A 16,018-nucleotide genomic window follows, 5' to 3' on the forward strand; every position below is an offset into this window, starting at 1 on the left:
AAGTTGGAATCCTTCACTTCAGTCCAAGACCAATGACAGGCTGCGTAGGTCATTTGGAAACATAATTATTGAAATGAGTTGTCTTCTGTTTGCTTTGTTCTGTTTTTTTTTTTTTTTTCCCCAAGAAATTTTCTCAGTAAAGTTAATTTCATGATGCAAAATAAAAATGTTCAAATGAATATTTGAATGCTCGGTTGCATTTGAGTAGATAGATAAAACGAAAATTGGCTGTTATGAGGGAAAAGCATGTTTTCTTTTTAATTTGGAAACCATTTACCAGATTTTTCTAGGCAGAAATATCAGCTAACTGCAGGACTTCTCGAATGCTTTAGTAGAAAGAGATCTATACCAGCCAGTTACAACATTTTTACTGTAAGGGATCTTGTACTTTCCCAGCAGCTGTTTGGGTGCATTTATGATGGTTGTTGAGGGATCCAATGTGCATTTTATTGGCCATGACGGTTTTTTGTTGTTCTTTTTTGAACATTCAGTGAAAAGATTCTCCTTTTATAAGCTTCTTACTAAACGTTCTTTCTCTAGCTATATTGGAAGCTACTGAGAATTTTGAATTTTTAATGTGTTATTTCCTTTCTAATTTCACATGCAAGTATCTGGATTTACCCCCATAAAACTGTTCCTTGGTTATCTAGATTCTGTTTATAACCTAGTATCCGTATGTCCACTTGGGCACCTGTCCTTCCAAGAGTTTGATTTCCAAGGAAGCAGTGTGGACACTCAATTATAGATTTAATTTCATTTTTAACTTTTTTTTTGTTGAGTGTAAATTAATTTAAATTCATTTTACTGTTATGATATTATATACAGTAGATTTAATTATATCCTGCTGAGTTTATGCATAGTCTGTATGCAGGCTTGCTGTAAAAATTTTCATTTTTAATGTAATTTGGGAATGTTTAAATTTCTCATTTTAGTGATTTAGTGTCTTGAGGAGGAAGTTCCAAACATACAGTCAACGTGAGCTTTACTCACGGCTGTAACTTTCTAGGTCTTATCTCAGAAAGGATTGCAGGTGAAAACTTACTCTCTGTGCCAAAAGAAAAAAACATTTAGAAATTAAATTGTAATAGGGATAAGATCTGAATATTGTTTTTTTGAATATTGTTACTTTCTGTAACTTAAAAAAAAAATCTCCCCCATGTCATTATTAAATTGATGTAAAAGCACCAAGGGAACAAGGGTGCTCGATGGAGCACCGGGCTGGGCTGGACGAGACCGGCATTTTCCTATCAGCTGTGTCACTGAGTGAATCGAAGCAGAAGCACGTTGTTTCATCTTAACGTGCCTGTGTTTGAGATGCTGGATGGAAAGGAGGAGCTGTTAAGCCATTCACACGTTATTAAATTGGGTGTGGGTTGGGTTTTCGCTGCTGTTTTGGAGACTCAGTTCGATGAGCAAGTCGGGTTGTAGAAGAGTTGTGTAGTCGTGCTGCAGGAGGGGCTGTGCGTCCCGTTAAAGAAAGTGCAGAGATAAGAGTAAGAGATTAGGGGCTAGCTGAAAGCCAGAGAAAATAAAGCCGTTTTCATAAGATTGTGTAGTTTTACCATCAGAACAGCGGGGCTGAGTTGCAAGATACGCTCTGCAAGGTTATCCCAGGTAATGTTAGCTTAGTCAAGATTTGGATTGAGATAATCTTTAACAGTAAAGTGGCAAAACACGCTCAAACATACAGAGTGATTAAAGAAATTATTTTCTTAAAAAGCATATATGACACATCCCAAATGACCAAAATAAAATGTTTTATTAGCCTAAAGGAAAAAGGCTGCTCGAAGCATCGCTAATGAAGAAATCAGGAATGCATATTGCTGCCACTGAATGAGTAATTAATTCTCGCTAAATCCTTGTGACACCGTAATCTGTTATTACAAACTTGAAACGAATTTGAAGACTCTGTGGCTGAGTGGGAGTGCAACCTTAAAACAGGACAGGGAATTTGGGGTGCTGGAGTGTCCTGAAAGAAACAGAGCTGGCGTCCAGTGGTATGTCTGAGTGGTGACCTTCCTTAGGAAATTGAAGGAGTAGCTTCTGCTTTTTCATGGTGTTTTAATTCAGCTGGCTGAAGGTTTTGAGCTAATGATTGTTACTAGTTAGCTAAAGGTTGCTGTTGAGTGACTTTCATTCTGGTTCTGTCTTCTGGGGTAGAAGTTCACTCTGCCGCTTATATGGCCGCTGTGCTCGGCAGGGGCACGGAACGACCCAGGGGGCTTCTTGCCTTAAGTCTCCTATTGAAGTCTTTGGAACTGCTTTGCTGGAGGTCACGTTGAGTTGTGTGGGGTGACACGAGTTATAAAATGATTCTGTAGGTCCAGCTGTTAGTTTAATTTTCACATTTATGTAGATGTTTTTTTCACCAGCTACTCTGAACAGGATATCTTATCGGCTTGAGAAAAACCTCAGAGTTCCAGTTTTTAGTAACTTTGAACTTGAGTTGTGAAAGAAATACCTTGGTTAACAGCACAGTAACTTCCTTGAAGAGAAGTAATATAATGCTGAGCCGGTGTTTTTGTAAGAGTTTTTCTGCGGTGATGGTTAAATATTCTGTGTTTCAGTAAAAATACATTTTCCAGCTGTCCTTTGAAGTAGCAAGCACTAAGTTTTGTTTTAAAAGCAATATTAACCTGTCCTACCTGCTTAGTTTGTAAACATTTTTTTTGAATAATCAGTAGTATTTTTGAGGAATTTATCTAGTCATATAAGTGAGACAGAACATGGCGAAAAAAGGCAGCACCATTTTTAAGGAAGAAGAAGAAGAAAATTTTTTTCCCAAGGGTGTGACAATATAAACTGAACAAAATACATATTAAAATGCAATTGAATGCCAAAATATATATTAATTCTTTCTTTAATTGTTACTCTGTTCAAAATTGCCAAGTCTCCTGCTTCTGTACTCCATTTGATAAATATATGGAATTTTATTTACTAATACTTGGGATTAAAAATTAGAGGTGATAAGGGTGCAGGGGAAAAGCCAGTGTAACAATTTCCTTTGTAGCTCTGCCATATTTTCTTCACTGCTAAGTCAATATCTTCTCTGCTGGTTAATTCATAGAGCTTGAGAGTTAATTTCAGAGCTCTTCATTAGCATCGAGCTTCTCGTGCCTGAGTTATTATACATTTTTGCACAATTATTAATGAAATGAAAACCTTCTCTATATGTAGCTCCCAACTGAATTTATGATACCATTTTTTTAATGGAAAGAGATACTGAAAATACTGTATAGTCAGGCAAGTATATTTGATTTTTAAACCCTTCGTGGGGCTGTTTTTAGGCTTTTCAAAAAGACAGTAACGAACGCTTTGAATCACAGGCCAAGTACAGAAAACCTCAACCAAATATAGAAGACCTCAGTAGTAAGCATTCAGAGAAGAACCACGTACAAGTTAATGAAATAAAGTAAAACGTATAGCGTGGTCATTACTGGGTATTGACTCTGAAGGTATAAATAGCTGGAGAAATACCTCTGCCTTTAAATGGACAGTAGCTATTGCATGTCAGGAATTCATAATTCACTCTCCTTTTCCCTCCCCAGCTCAAAGATGCAAAGTATGCCTAAGACTAAATTTCATTTTAACTGTATTAAATGCTATACGGTTGCGCGAAAAGAGTGGCCGCTGGGCAGTGAAGAGCACCCAATGCTTTATCGGGGTGGCCCCGCTGCCGCTGGGGGGTGATGCCCCATGGGTGTCTGTGCCTGGCAGCCCGGTAGGGCACACGGGTGGCTGTGTCCATCCTTGGAGAGGCTCTGAAGCTGGAGGCAGGTCTGCTGCGATGGACACCTGCAGGACTTTGGCCTCCAGGCCATTACCGCCCTCCTGGGGAGGGGAGTTCTGGCTCTGGCTGAGAGCTGCTTGCTTGAACTGCTCCAGAGGTTGGGCAAGGCGTCAAGAAGGCAGGAAGCAGAGGGGTCAAAACAGTAGAGCGTGTGTGCCTGATCTTTCCGTGACATGGCTGCATCCTTCTCAGTGGAAAGCCCCCCGTACGTTCTAGGTGGCAGAAAAATCAGTAGGTCTATTGAGATGCGAGTGGTAGGGAGCTTACAGGTTTTACGTGCCAAAAGTTCTGAAGATAAATGTCTCGGTGGGTTTAAAACGTGCCCCCTTTGTGATGTTAGTTATATATTCGGATTTGTTTTTTATTAACTCCGTTTCTCTTCTTAAACCTGAGAGAATTATCAAAGAATGATGATGGTAATCAGTAATGTGCAGTCTGCTGCTTTTGTACATGCACATAGGAAAAGATAGAGCTTTTGATAAATATGTCCTTGTAAAAAACTCTCCTGGGTTTGAACAAAAAAGACTGTCTCCTCCTTGAAGTTACAGCTAGACAGGGACTTCTCTCCGGCCCTGTAGCAGTCCATCCAAGCGTTCCCTGGGTGTAACAGACGTGAGGTGTGCTGCTGAGACCTGCAGTTTGAAATTGAAACGCTTAAATCATACTGATACCTTCACTGGTAAAAAGAAACAAAGCAGAACTGTCGGAAAGCTGGTGTTGGCGCGGCACTTTGGAGGTGCGTGTATGCCTTCCTCTGAACCAGCACCCCGTGTTCCTCTTGCATTCTCCACACCTTGGTGATCCGCAATATTGCAGGCTAGCCGCAGTGTGCTGTTAACCTCTCTGTTACCAAAACCTGCAGCAGCCAGTACTGTGACGTCTCCAGGCTGCCGTTGCACTGGGATTCTGCTTGTTTTAAGGCTGAGTCTGCTGAATTACGTGAAGGCGGCAGTGCCACTTCCTCTCTTACACCTGATGGAGAAATTTTGTGGCAACAAAAGTTGACCGCTTACTTGTGCTTGCTGAAGACCCACCCACCAAAAATGATTTTTCTTTGGTGTACAACAAACCGCTCCCATTCATCCGTGCAGCCACGCAGTGGATAGGTTTTGTACAAGGCCAAACTGCTGAGAGTCTCCTACCATTCCTTCCAGGTAGATGCTGGGACATCCTCTTGTGGTAGCAGTGTGCTGCTGAGGTGTGGTTTACGTTACCCTTTGTGTCGGCAGGTTTCCCCATGAAGGTGCTGCTGCTGGTGGTGTCCTTCTCTTGAAAGTGCGTTACTGCTAGGATAAAAGCCCTCACTTCTAGTTGTTTTTTTTTGTTGTTGTTTTTTTACAAACTGGTACTTGTGCCAGCAGTAACAGTAATTGCTTCAAAATTTTGTCAGTTACCTGTAGTTTCTTAAGTTCACTTTTAATGTAGAAAATATTAAAATTCCTTGTCTGCAGATTCCACTTTATATTTTTAAGCTTATTAAAAAAAATCTTATTTCTAAGTTAGGTGATATGTGTACGTGTTGCCTTTTTCAGATAGGATTTTAAAAAGACTGTAGTCTTGTTTAAACAAGTAAAATTTAGTTCAAGCACCAGTTCTAAATTTAGTTCAAAAGCTTTAACTTTAGTTCAAAATTCAGTTTTGGACGGTAACAAACTAAACTGGAAAAAAGGCTTTCTCATGGCAGCATATCTATATTTTTTGTGAAGAGAATCATTAGGATTGTATTGATAGATGGCTAACCTCGTTTGGACAAATTCTTACTGAAATGATGTAAATGTTGCCAATGTTAATGATGGCTGGCCAGTGAGGCAGCATTTCACTCCTGTAGCTTCATACGTCTATAAACATCTTTTGGTTTATTAAAGCTGATCAATATCTGAAGGTGTTTTTAGCAGTAGAAAGCCCTGTTTGTAATGAATACTGAAATTTTTGGAGACGTGGTGGTTTTGGCAGAAGCGGGGGGAGCAGTTTACAAGTATGCTGCCCCTAAACTTGTCTGGCATGGCCACACAACAGATGTGTGGTACCAGAAATTGCTTTATTTATCAGCTGCGTGAGTTTTATCAGAACTGCTCCGGACTCCCTGAAGTTAATGGAAACGGATGTACTGGTTACATGCTGTAAAATGAGGTTACTGCTTTTGGATTTTTTTAATACACCTTTGATACTGAGCCTTGATCTCCTGAAAGTTTCCCGGGTGATGCTCTGAGACGACAACACTCCTGTCTTGAAGACAAAATTTGCTCACTAACGCATTAAGACACTGTTGAAAGAAGTTCTGCAAAACTTGCTGACTGATAGGGCTTATGAGTTACATCCATACGTCCTGTTAGTGGAGAGCCACTTCTTATGTATTCACCATGTAAAGGCGCTTCTTAGAAGTGTGCTGTACTAACAGGAACCCTTTCAAAAGAGTCTGCTTGTGAAGCCACTTCCAGATCTTGTAATTCTGTAAAGCAATGAAGTTCTGATATGTGACGGACGTAGGGTGCTGTGACTGTTCACAGCATCCGTAGGTTTTGCTGCTCAGTCATGCTTTTTCCTCTATCTCGCCTTTTTAAAACTAACAAATTGTACATCTCCCAGTTTATATCACACTTTTTGAGGAAGTGGATAACATCCAGCTTACCAAGAATATTGGCATCTCGGCTGTGCAGCTGGACCTTGTGCAGGCGCTTCACCAGCTTACTCGGCAGGCCTCCGTGACTGTTCCCCCCAGCTCAGTTAATGCTCTGCTCTCTGGCAGGATTGATGTTCTGACATCTTGTCACAAAGTTCATGTATGTTAATGTGCAGCTCTGCGAGTGGATCAGGTAATTGAACTCCTCCAGCTACTTTTCTTTGGAGTGGTGTTCTTGTATTATGGTGAACATGAATGTTTTATGAGAACAACTGTACTGGTGCAGACAAAGGCTTTGTCAAATCTGGTACTTGTCTGCGGCAGCATCTGTAAGTGAGCTGTAACAGAAGAAAAAAAATGGGGAATATATAGGATACCTCTCCCAGTTAGTGCCTCTGCCCCTCGCTGTTCTCAGTCTAAGGGGTGTGCCTTGTTGGAAACTCTGAAGGGACCTCTCCTCAATTTTGTTTGGAGCCGAACGAAATATGCATGTTTTGTGTCCTCAAATCTTCTGACAAGGAATTCCTCATACCTCTCGTGTGAAGTTTTATATGTAGCTCTTGCAGTCCTTCCCTATCCAGGGAGGGCACATCTGTTCTGATATCGCAGGACCAAGGCTCTGTGGGCCGCTGTGGGTTAGCTGACACCGCCCAGCTGCCTGCTCGCTTTCCCCCAGCAGGGTGGGGAAGAGGATCAGAAGGGTAAAAGGGAGAAGACTTGTGGGCTGAGATAAGACAATTCAATGGGTAAAGCAAAAGAAAGAATGAACTGGCTGCTTCCCCCTGAAGGCAGATGTTTTGCCATTGCCAGGAAAGCAGGGCTCCCTCATGCGTAGCGGGTACGTGGGAGCACAGATGCCCCAACTCCCAATGTCTGCGTGTCATCCCCCTGTCAGCACGTTTTCCCCAAGCTTTTACAGCTGAGCATGATGCTTCACAGCATGGGACATCCCGTTGGCTGCCCTGGGTCTGCCCTCTCCTAGCCCAGCCTCCTCGCTGGCCCTGGCCGGGCAGCCTGAGAGCCAGAGAAGGCCCTGACACGGTGTGAGCGCCGCTCTCAATAGCTGCAGCATCCCGCTGTTACCAAGGCTGGGTTGGTCGCAAAGCCAAAACGTAGCGGGATACGGGCTGCCGTGAAGAAAATTAATTCTAGCCCAGCCCAAGCCAGTGCAATTTCCACCCCATGCTCCATACCATTCATGTATGTGTATGTTAAGCATGGGTCAGGATCATTTAAAGGTCTATCCATTGCAGCAGTGTACGGCGTGTGGGCAAAATGTGAATGTGGTGACATAGATGGCTTTGGTTTTGTAATGTGGTTTGGTCTTTCGACTGCTTCTGGCTCCTAGTTTATGGTTTCATGAAATTTCCAACATACTACTTAGGAGCTTGTTTCTGCGGTGAGCAGTGAGCTCAGAGCTCACTGTTCTGTATAAGGAGCTTGGTAGTAGTAGCACGAGGGTTTTATTCCTGCCTTGTCTCCCTTCAAGTTTATCTGCACCGAATTTTGTTTGATTTTTATTGCAGAGTTGCTCAGTTTCATAAGGTCCTTCTGCAGTTTTTCAGTTGCTCTGTGCTCACAGTCTCTGCTAGCTTGCTGTAACTTGCTAAATTCTTCACTGTGTCACTTAGCCCATCTTTCAGGTCATTTATAAATTTATTAAGCAACACGGGTCCCAGTGCAAAATCCTACAGAACTGTGCTCATGCCTTCCTTTGTGTCATCTTGGTTATATCTGCATTCTTTCTCTTTGCTAAGAAGCTAAGAAAATGAGGCTTATATGGTAACTCATGAATTCTTTCAGTAATTCCTTTAAGCATTTACACAGGATTAGCAGCTTCAGATTTTCATTTGGATAAGTGTTATGAAAATACGCAAGCAGATTTTTCAAGGAAAAAAAATCCTGCAGTGACAGCCACACACTGGTTTCTGTCCTGTGTGTGCTTCTCTGAGATGACCGAGGTACTCTAGAACCTATATCCGTTGTCAAAACATAACTATACTACTATTGCACTTCTCAGTAATACTCCTTTTTTTAAAAAAAAAAAAAAAAGGAATTCAATGTGTATCTAAAAGTTAATTCACAGAGCTGTGTGTACGTTTCTGACTACTTTAGCACTTCTTGCTTTGATTCCATTTGGGTGTTTTAATCGGTGTTTGTTGTGACACAAAGCTTCTGAAGCTTCGTGGCAGGAATTGTCTGAAATGGGGTGGAGGGAGAGGTTAGTTTATAGCACAAGCATTATCAATTTTTTTGGTTTACGGTAGTGGTTCAGAGCCTTGGTCATGAATCGAGTCCCTGCTCTGCTATTTGTTGTACAATAACATCTACCATCGCCAAGACATAAAAAGGCTGTCCTTGCTCTGAAGACAACACAGCCAAATTTCTTAGATTGTCAAAGCATGTGATTAAAAAATAACAACTTCTGGATTCACATGTCTTTTAAATGCCATGTGAAATTTATTAAGGACACAGATTCCATTGTTCACTGGATTTTTAAATAGGCTTTGTTTCTGGGCTTTGACAGTGCTTTCCCCTGTGTGTGACTGTTTGGTTTGCATATTAAGGATTTATTGAGTTTTTTCACTAAAAGAAACAAAACAAATGATGGTAAAATTGATGATTCCTCCATAATACATCAGAAAAAATGTGGACTTCTGTTACCATCATATGATGTGACAGTACTTTTGATTATCAGTCTTCTAGAGGGGACCGAAAGTTACTAAAGTGAATTCATAACTTTTAATGTTATTGACCGCACATGATAAAATTTTCACTTTTGATTTATACCAGTTAGGATTTGCAGATTTATCTACATGTAGTTGTCAGGGAGAGGAAGGATTGTTTGTTGGCTTTTAATAAAACTATTCTGTGAAAAAAGTACTACTTGTGAAATTTATTTTCAAGTTTAGAAGTGTGGACTTTCATATTCACATTTAAAAAACTAAGAATTCTGTAATTGAAAAATTGTCATACATTGTTAGAGATGGTAGCAAAAAAAAAAACTTTAATAAATGACAGCTTTTAATTGTAAACTACATAATGTACTAGCCTATTTCACAGAATATTAAAGGAAATTTTTCGTAAAACAGCACTTAACTACTGTGTGACAATGTTTGGTCTAATTGTTAACATGAATGAATCTCTGGAGGCCCAGGTGTGATGGTTATCCCTCCTGGGAATGAAAGGAAAGAAGAAGGTGGTGTCTGTAGCTTTACCTAAGAGGCTGACTTCTGTGTAGTAGGTGCACAGCGGTGTGTAAGAAAGATTTGTTGCCTGAAGGTCTTTATTTGCAGGTTATGCAAAGAAATGGATCCTATTGTAGATCCTGTTTTTTTTTCCGGTTGGGTATAGACCCTGGTATTGTGAATTTAAGTCTGCAAACGGTTTGCCTCCTTTTTAAGCTATATTTTTATGATCTACAAGAAGCAGTCTTGTCCTTTAGTTTACTGAAAGGACAGTAATAAGGCACATTTTTTTCCAATTCCAATGTTTTCTACTCCTTTAAGTCTTGATATTAGGTGTGTCCTTAGGAAAGCTTGTTAAAGCATGAAGTCTATTTACTTTTTTCATTTAAAGGTGTTTGTTCAGAACCTTGCCATATAAATGTGTAATTTTCAGGGGCCTCTTGGTGCTGATAAAATACAGATGAGGCAACCTTAGATTAATTCAGTGGGTTTTGTGGTTTGGCTTTGTTCACTGTTTTCCAAGATTAGAAACAATTGGGGGGAAAAAAAGAACCTACTTTCCCTCTTAAGTTATGTAAAATAACTTCTTTTTGTACAAAAGGGAATGATGGAGAAAAAAGTTGGTGAAGATGTGGAAATGTCTCACCTGGCATGATTTTATAGTGAGTTTGCTCTTTCTGTTGGTATGCTAGCACTTTCTGGGTGGGCCTGTGTCAGTTTAAATGAAGAGTGATTTAATTACATCTTTATTTTACTGTACTCTTTAGTAATCTTAGTGTAATTTTACAGTATAAAACTTCCTATCTGTAGACACAACTGTCACGAAGGTGTTTGCGTGGCTCAAGATGCTCTGAATTATTTTTGTGAATTTGTCACAGCAATAGCTACATCCCATTTTGCTTACAAGGAAGACTAAGATTATTTTGTCTTCAAAAAAGACTATTTGCCATAAAAGACAGCATCATAGGAACTGGCATGGAGTGTTCAGCTTCAATTTCCATACCATTGGTCCTCCTCCTGTTCTTTTTTTACTACAGAACACTTAGTTACAGCAAAGGCAACAGCTCTACATGTAAGCATACTAAAACCAAGTGATTGTCTACAGCTGTTTGTTTTGGGTCCAAAGAACGTTTAGTGGTTATCACACTGAGTCAAGTTTTGAGGAAGAGAATCTATTCTAAAGCAGTCGGAGTGGTGAAGTCAGTGTTTATTTACACAATATCGCAGTCTGTTTCCTGCACAGGACACTTCATAGGTTGGCTGTCAATGACCTTGTGAAGGTCATTGATTAGTGTTATAAAAACTGAAGGTTACTTAAAAGGAAGATGTACTAGTTAGTGGAGTAAGTAGAAATTCTTTTGAAAGAATTTCATCCTGTGTTTTTGACTTTGGCATTTGTAAGTAATCAGTATAGTTTTCACAAACTACTGGTATGTACGTGCAGATTTTTATTTAGTAATTGTCATTACGAGGCGTGTCCCTCCATCATATTTTACAGCTGGAAATGGAGAATTCTTTCCAACTTGGTAGTTAAAGTAACAAGCTCTGCACTAATTCCTAAAGCTTCATTGTAGTGTCTGTTCAGGTTAGCCATGACCATTGTGAGGATGGAGGCTGTATTAACAAGGCTGTGAAAAAGATCAAAAAGGGATGCGAACTTACTTCTCAGATAATGTTATCTGTAAAGTTGAGCTTCGCATCTGTTAGCAGAAATGTTTACTAGTTGAGTGACTTGTGTTAATTTGATTTGAAAAACCTCTGTCTAGTGCTGGGCTGGGAAAATATTTCCCAGTTTGCATGGAATTTTGTTCTGAAACATAACGGGAATAGATGCTTAGCACTTTCTGTAAAGCAGAGTACTCGAGAGAGTTGTAAAATGAGAACTCTCAAAGACTATTTCAGATTTTTTTCCAATTTCCAGTTATTAGATTATGTATATTTTTTGAAACATAATAAAATAATATTAAAAAGAGGAATTGAAATGTGATATTCAAAAAAACTTGTCCACAATACTTGAACATCCTAGAAATTTTGTTGTCTTGTTTCTTAACTCCAGCGATGATCTCTGTCTCTCTTGCTGCCTCTCCCCACCCATCTAAGAAAGCCAGGCGTACTGTAACTGGTCAGCCGAAGCAATGTTTTGTCACCCTACATATAAAGAACTGAAGTTCTCAAATGCCTCATATAAATACATGTCAGGATAGGAAAGAGAGGCTGTGTTTTCACCTTATTCAGGGAAAAGCTGAAGCATAAACTGAGTCCTTACAAGATGCTAAACATGTAGCCGTGTGTCTAAGTAACTCTGGGTTGAAACGACTCATTTTCCAGAAGCCCTTTGCTATGCTGCGTCTGTCAGATAGTCAAAGCATTCAGTGGAAAATGTCACCACCTTAAGCAAGCCCTCCCCACGCTCTCCCCTGGACTTGTTTCAATGGTATCTTTGCAAACCACAGACTGCTTCAGATGTGTCTTCTGTTCCCCCTCCGTTCTCTGCACACTCTGTAAAAGAAAAGATGAGGGGTAGGTGAGAGAGCTACAGGATTAGAAGCAATACGTTTCTTGGTTATGCGCCCCCCCCCCTTTTTTTTCCCTTTTTGTTTCCCTCTTTTCATAATTGCACTCCCCAGTGGAACTTTCTATCAGCTCTGCCCAAACCACGCTGATTTCCTGAACGTTCAGCTAGTGCTGCTCCCTGCCCCAAAAAAGACAACTCAGGAGGGCAGTTTTCCCAGATCTTTAAAACGTGGTGTTTGGGTGGTGCATTGAATGAGTGAGTGTTCATCACATGAAGCAATCCACATCTCTTCTTGTGCCAGTGGGAGAAGGAAAGAAAAAAAAAAAGTTGAGTGGAATTTTGCTCTTCAGCATTCAGGAGAGTATGGACTGCTTGAGAGTTTGGGCTTGTGGCTCTTGATTTGGAATATGTTGGTTGCTGTATTAGAGTTTTTGCGTAATTACATGGCAAAACAGCAAACCGGCCCTTTGCAAGATGTGTGGATGTACCGTTACTTATGCTTGCCTGTGAGAGTCTGACCAATACAGACATGCTACTGACACAGCCTGAATGCTGTTGTGTTACCTTCTTACTCAAACAGAGATTGCTGTCAGAGTGATAAGGTGGCTTTAACTGTCGGGCAGGCTTTTGTCAGCTCTGTAGCAACTGATCATAATGCTTTTTTTTTTTTTCTCCCTGATGCTGTCGCAGTTGATTCAGTAAAGCTCTGGAATATGCAGCTGTACCGGGGCAGTGACGCAAAGAAAAACACAACTCCTAAAAACTGTGATCTTTTGTTGTGTAGACATAGGTGTCAGCTGTAAGGGCACCCTTTAGTTTTGTTTGCCCACCAAACATATGCTGTGCGTGCTGTATTTTTCAGTTACGTCAGGCGATGGCTGTTCTGAGCAAGTTGCTCCCGGTGTCTTGCAGGGGGGTTGAACCAAAGCAGTAGGTACCGCTTAGATGCTTCAGGCTTCTTGTTCCCTTTCCTTTCCTTCAGGGGTTGTTTCCTGAAGGACCTGCCTTCCTCGGGGTTGGGGGGGAGAACGCCTGCATGTGTGGGGCTTGCGTGTTCTGCCCCTTGCTTGGCCAGGCTTGGTTTGGGGTTGCAGGTGTTCCCATTCTTAGGCTGTTTTTTCCATTTTAGAATATGATTTAGAGTGTAAGCTTGCTAAGGTAAGACTGGGGAATTCATTTATGTAGAGAAGGTTAAATGTTAATTCTTACATGAACAAATTATTCTGCTCAATTTTTTTGAAGTTGTTTCAGAAATTTATATTTATGTGGACAGATCTTGGATGATGAAATGCTTTGTTGGCCTGAGGCAAGGCAAATACTGAAACTAAAAAAATAGAAAAATCCTAAACCCAGTGATAGCAGCTATTTAGTGATAGGGTATGAGAAGCAGGTCTTTGGTCTGATGAAACTCCTGGCCAGAAGAATTTCATAAATTCAGTGTTTTATAAACATTATACCCTTTTTTGTTTCATAAATGAAAATCACAGCAAAACAACAGGATTATGTTGTTTTCTAGTGATGCAAAATACAGTCTTGATATGAACTAAAGTAAATTTCTTTGTTCAAAGCGTCTCTTTTCAGTTGATAGTGAAAGTAGTAAAATCTCAACTTGCTCGTAAAGCTAGGCCAAACATGTATTTCAATCGGTGCATTAATTGTGAAGTGTTTGATAAAGGAGTCTGTCTTTCTGCATTAGAAAGTGTCATTCCTGAAGTCACCTTTAACTTGGAATAATGCCTGTTACTCTTGGAAAGGACTCTGAACAGCTGTACTGTATAGGTGGAGTCAGCAGTATCTAAATGACTAGTTTTGACTTTGTTTATTTTTCACTGTTTAATATTATTCGTGTATAGATATATAATATCACAACTTCTCATTTTTTCCTCCTTATAGGTCCTGCTGGGGACTTGCATCTGGCCTCAATGTGAAATTAAGGTAGAAAAACACATCTACATATGTGTTTGCTATTAGGATTTAGTTTATTCACTGGTCATGCCTGAAGAGTGATGTTCGTCTCTAGACGGCTAACTGCCAGGAAATATAAATGATTGTCCTAGAAGTCAAGCCTCTCTCCTATTTACTGGAGTGAAAATCACCTCCAGATACCGACGGATATCAACTACAGAAAATGCTTCACGTTATAAGGATGCCAACCACCTAGATTCATGCGCCCTATCTGTACAGTTGTTGTGGATGGTTTGCCATCTGAAAGCTCCTCAAGCTCTTATCCAGGCCCTGTATCTGTTTCTGAAATGTCTCTGCTACATGCTTTGGGTCCAGTGCAGACCTGGCTGGGACAAGAGCTAGAGAAGTGTGGCATTGATGCCATGATTTATACTCGGTATGTCCTCAGTCTTCTGCTGCATGATAGCTATGACTACGACCTGCAGGAACAGGTATTTACATATTTTAGATGTTGTCCAGTGAAAGTGAGTTTTTGTATTAGTTATGTTTTGTGTATTGTACTTGGGCATGGCTCACGTGGTGGGGGGTGGTTGTCTTTCAGTGTGTGGGTGGAAGGGGGGTATAAACACACGGGGGATCAAATTTGGTGGGTGAGCTGAGGTTGCTATAGTGAGTTTGCTTTATCAGCAATTACGCTGAACAAAATTTTAGCATTACTGCAATCAATAGTAGAGTTATTAACGCCGGAATGTCTTGTATCATAAACATAGACCTTCAGTACTCGTGCCTATAAGGCTTGTTTAATATTGGAACATGAGTAAACTTGTGTAATTTCTGTAAGCTGTGTGTCAGATTAGGCTGCTTCACAGTAGCCTGTAGACTTCCCATCACTTCTTACGGATTTCATCTCATGCTATTTTCAGTAAAGAATAAAAAGGAATACGTATTTTAGTGTCCAAGGATCTAGACTATTTTATTGCAAATAGTGTTTATCTTCTAAAAGAATGTTAATGCTGAGTCCTGACAAAAGGCATGCAAAAGAGTTGTGGAACAGCGAGTTGCGATACATGGCCCTAATCCAAAACGGGTTGGGGAGCAAAAGTGAAGCCATACAACAAACAACTCAATTACTGTTCCCATGTGCCTTTATTGCTAAAGATTTTGTGTGTCCCAAGAATATTCTTTGCTCCTAATTTCAGCTCCTTTTTTATTATTTTTAGGTGTGTGTGTTTGTTTGTTTTATTTCTCTGCATCATGAAGCTTTATCAAAATACTGTTAATAGAGGATTTTTTGGGGGGGATGGAGAACTTGAAGTTCTGTAATTTTCAAGGAGTAAGGGTGCTGCCTGGACTGCATCTTTATAAGGTGGTTGCAATTAATGTGAAAAGGGGAAGGAAGGAAAGCATATACCACTTATTTGGTGGCTTCATTCTTTTTTCTTGCTGTTGTTTTGGTGATGCTTTGAATACTGCAACCTAAGTCCTTCAGATTTTTTTTCTAGTCTACCTTTTTTAAAATTGAGCAAGAGCAGGGCAGGGTATTGTGGAACAGATGTGAAAATAGCTGAAACAAGAGGAAAAAAGTCAGATACTGCTAGTTTCTGAACTTTTAGCAACCGTTACTGTGCGTGAAAGCCCTCATGTATCTGTTGTGCAGAACAGAAAACTTCATGTGCAAAAGTAATTTATGTGCAAAAGTTCATCTGAGAACAGTGGAAGCCACCAGGAACAACCTCATGATTTATAATAATAGTAATGAAAATAAAGCAAAAAGCAAAAATGCCGTAAGCACTAGTTAGAAGATACCTAAACAGAGAACTTATTTAGGTCTTAGTCAGACGTGAATGGCTGCATTTTGGAAAGTGGACAGTTCTACAACCCATTAAAAAGGAGGGCTTAGGGGGAGGACAAAAAAAACCAATCAAGTGAAACCCACCCGAATTTTAGAAACTTGAAAAATAACCCTGTGGCCAGACTTTACAGTCCATTTTGGAGTATAG

At 40.2% G+C, this 16,018-nt stretch overlaps 1 protein-coding gene across 2 annotated transcripts in view; it reads left to right on the forward strand.

The window, feature by feature from the left end:
* KIAA0232 (KIAA0232 ortholog) overlaps positions 1-16,018 on the forward strand; it is a 67,427-nt gene that overhangs the window by 2,893 nt on the left and 48,516 nt on the right. For both annotated transcript variants that reach the window (XM_040555619.1, XM_040555620.1), the window contains exon 2: positions 14,007-14,509. In XM_040555619.1, coding sequence (XP_040411553.1) covers positions 14,279-14,509 — 231 coding nt within the window. In that variant the 5' untranslated portion in view covers positions 14,007-14,278. The remainder of the gene's footprint in view (positions 1-14,006; positions 14,510-16,018) is intronic.

Source organism: Cygnus olor, chromosome 4, assembly GCF_009769625.2.
Source record: "Cygnus olor isolate bCygOlo1 chromosome 4, bCygOlo1.pri.v2, whole genome shotgun sequence".
NCBI classification, from domain to species: domain Eukaryota; kingdom Metazoa; phylum Chordata; class Aves; order Anseriformes; family Anatidae; genus Cygnus; species Cygnus olor.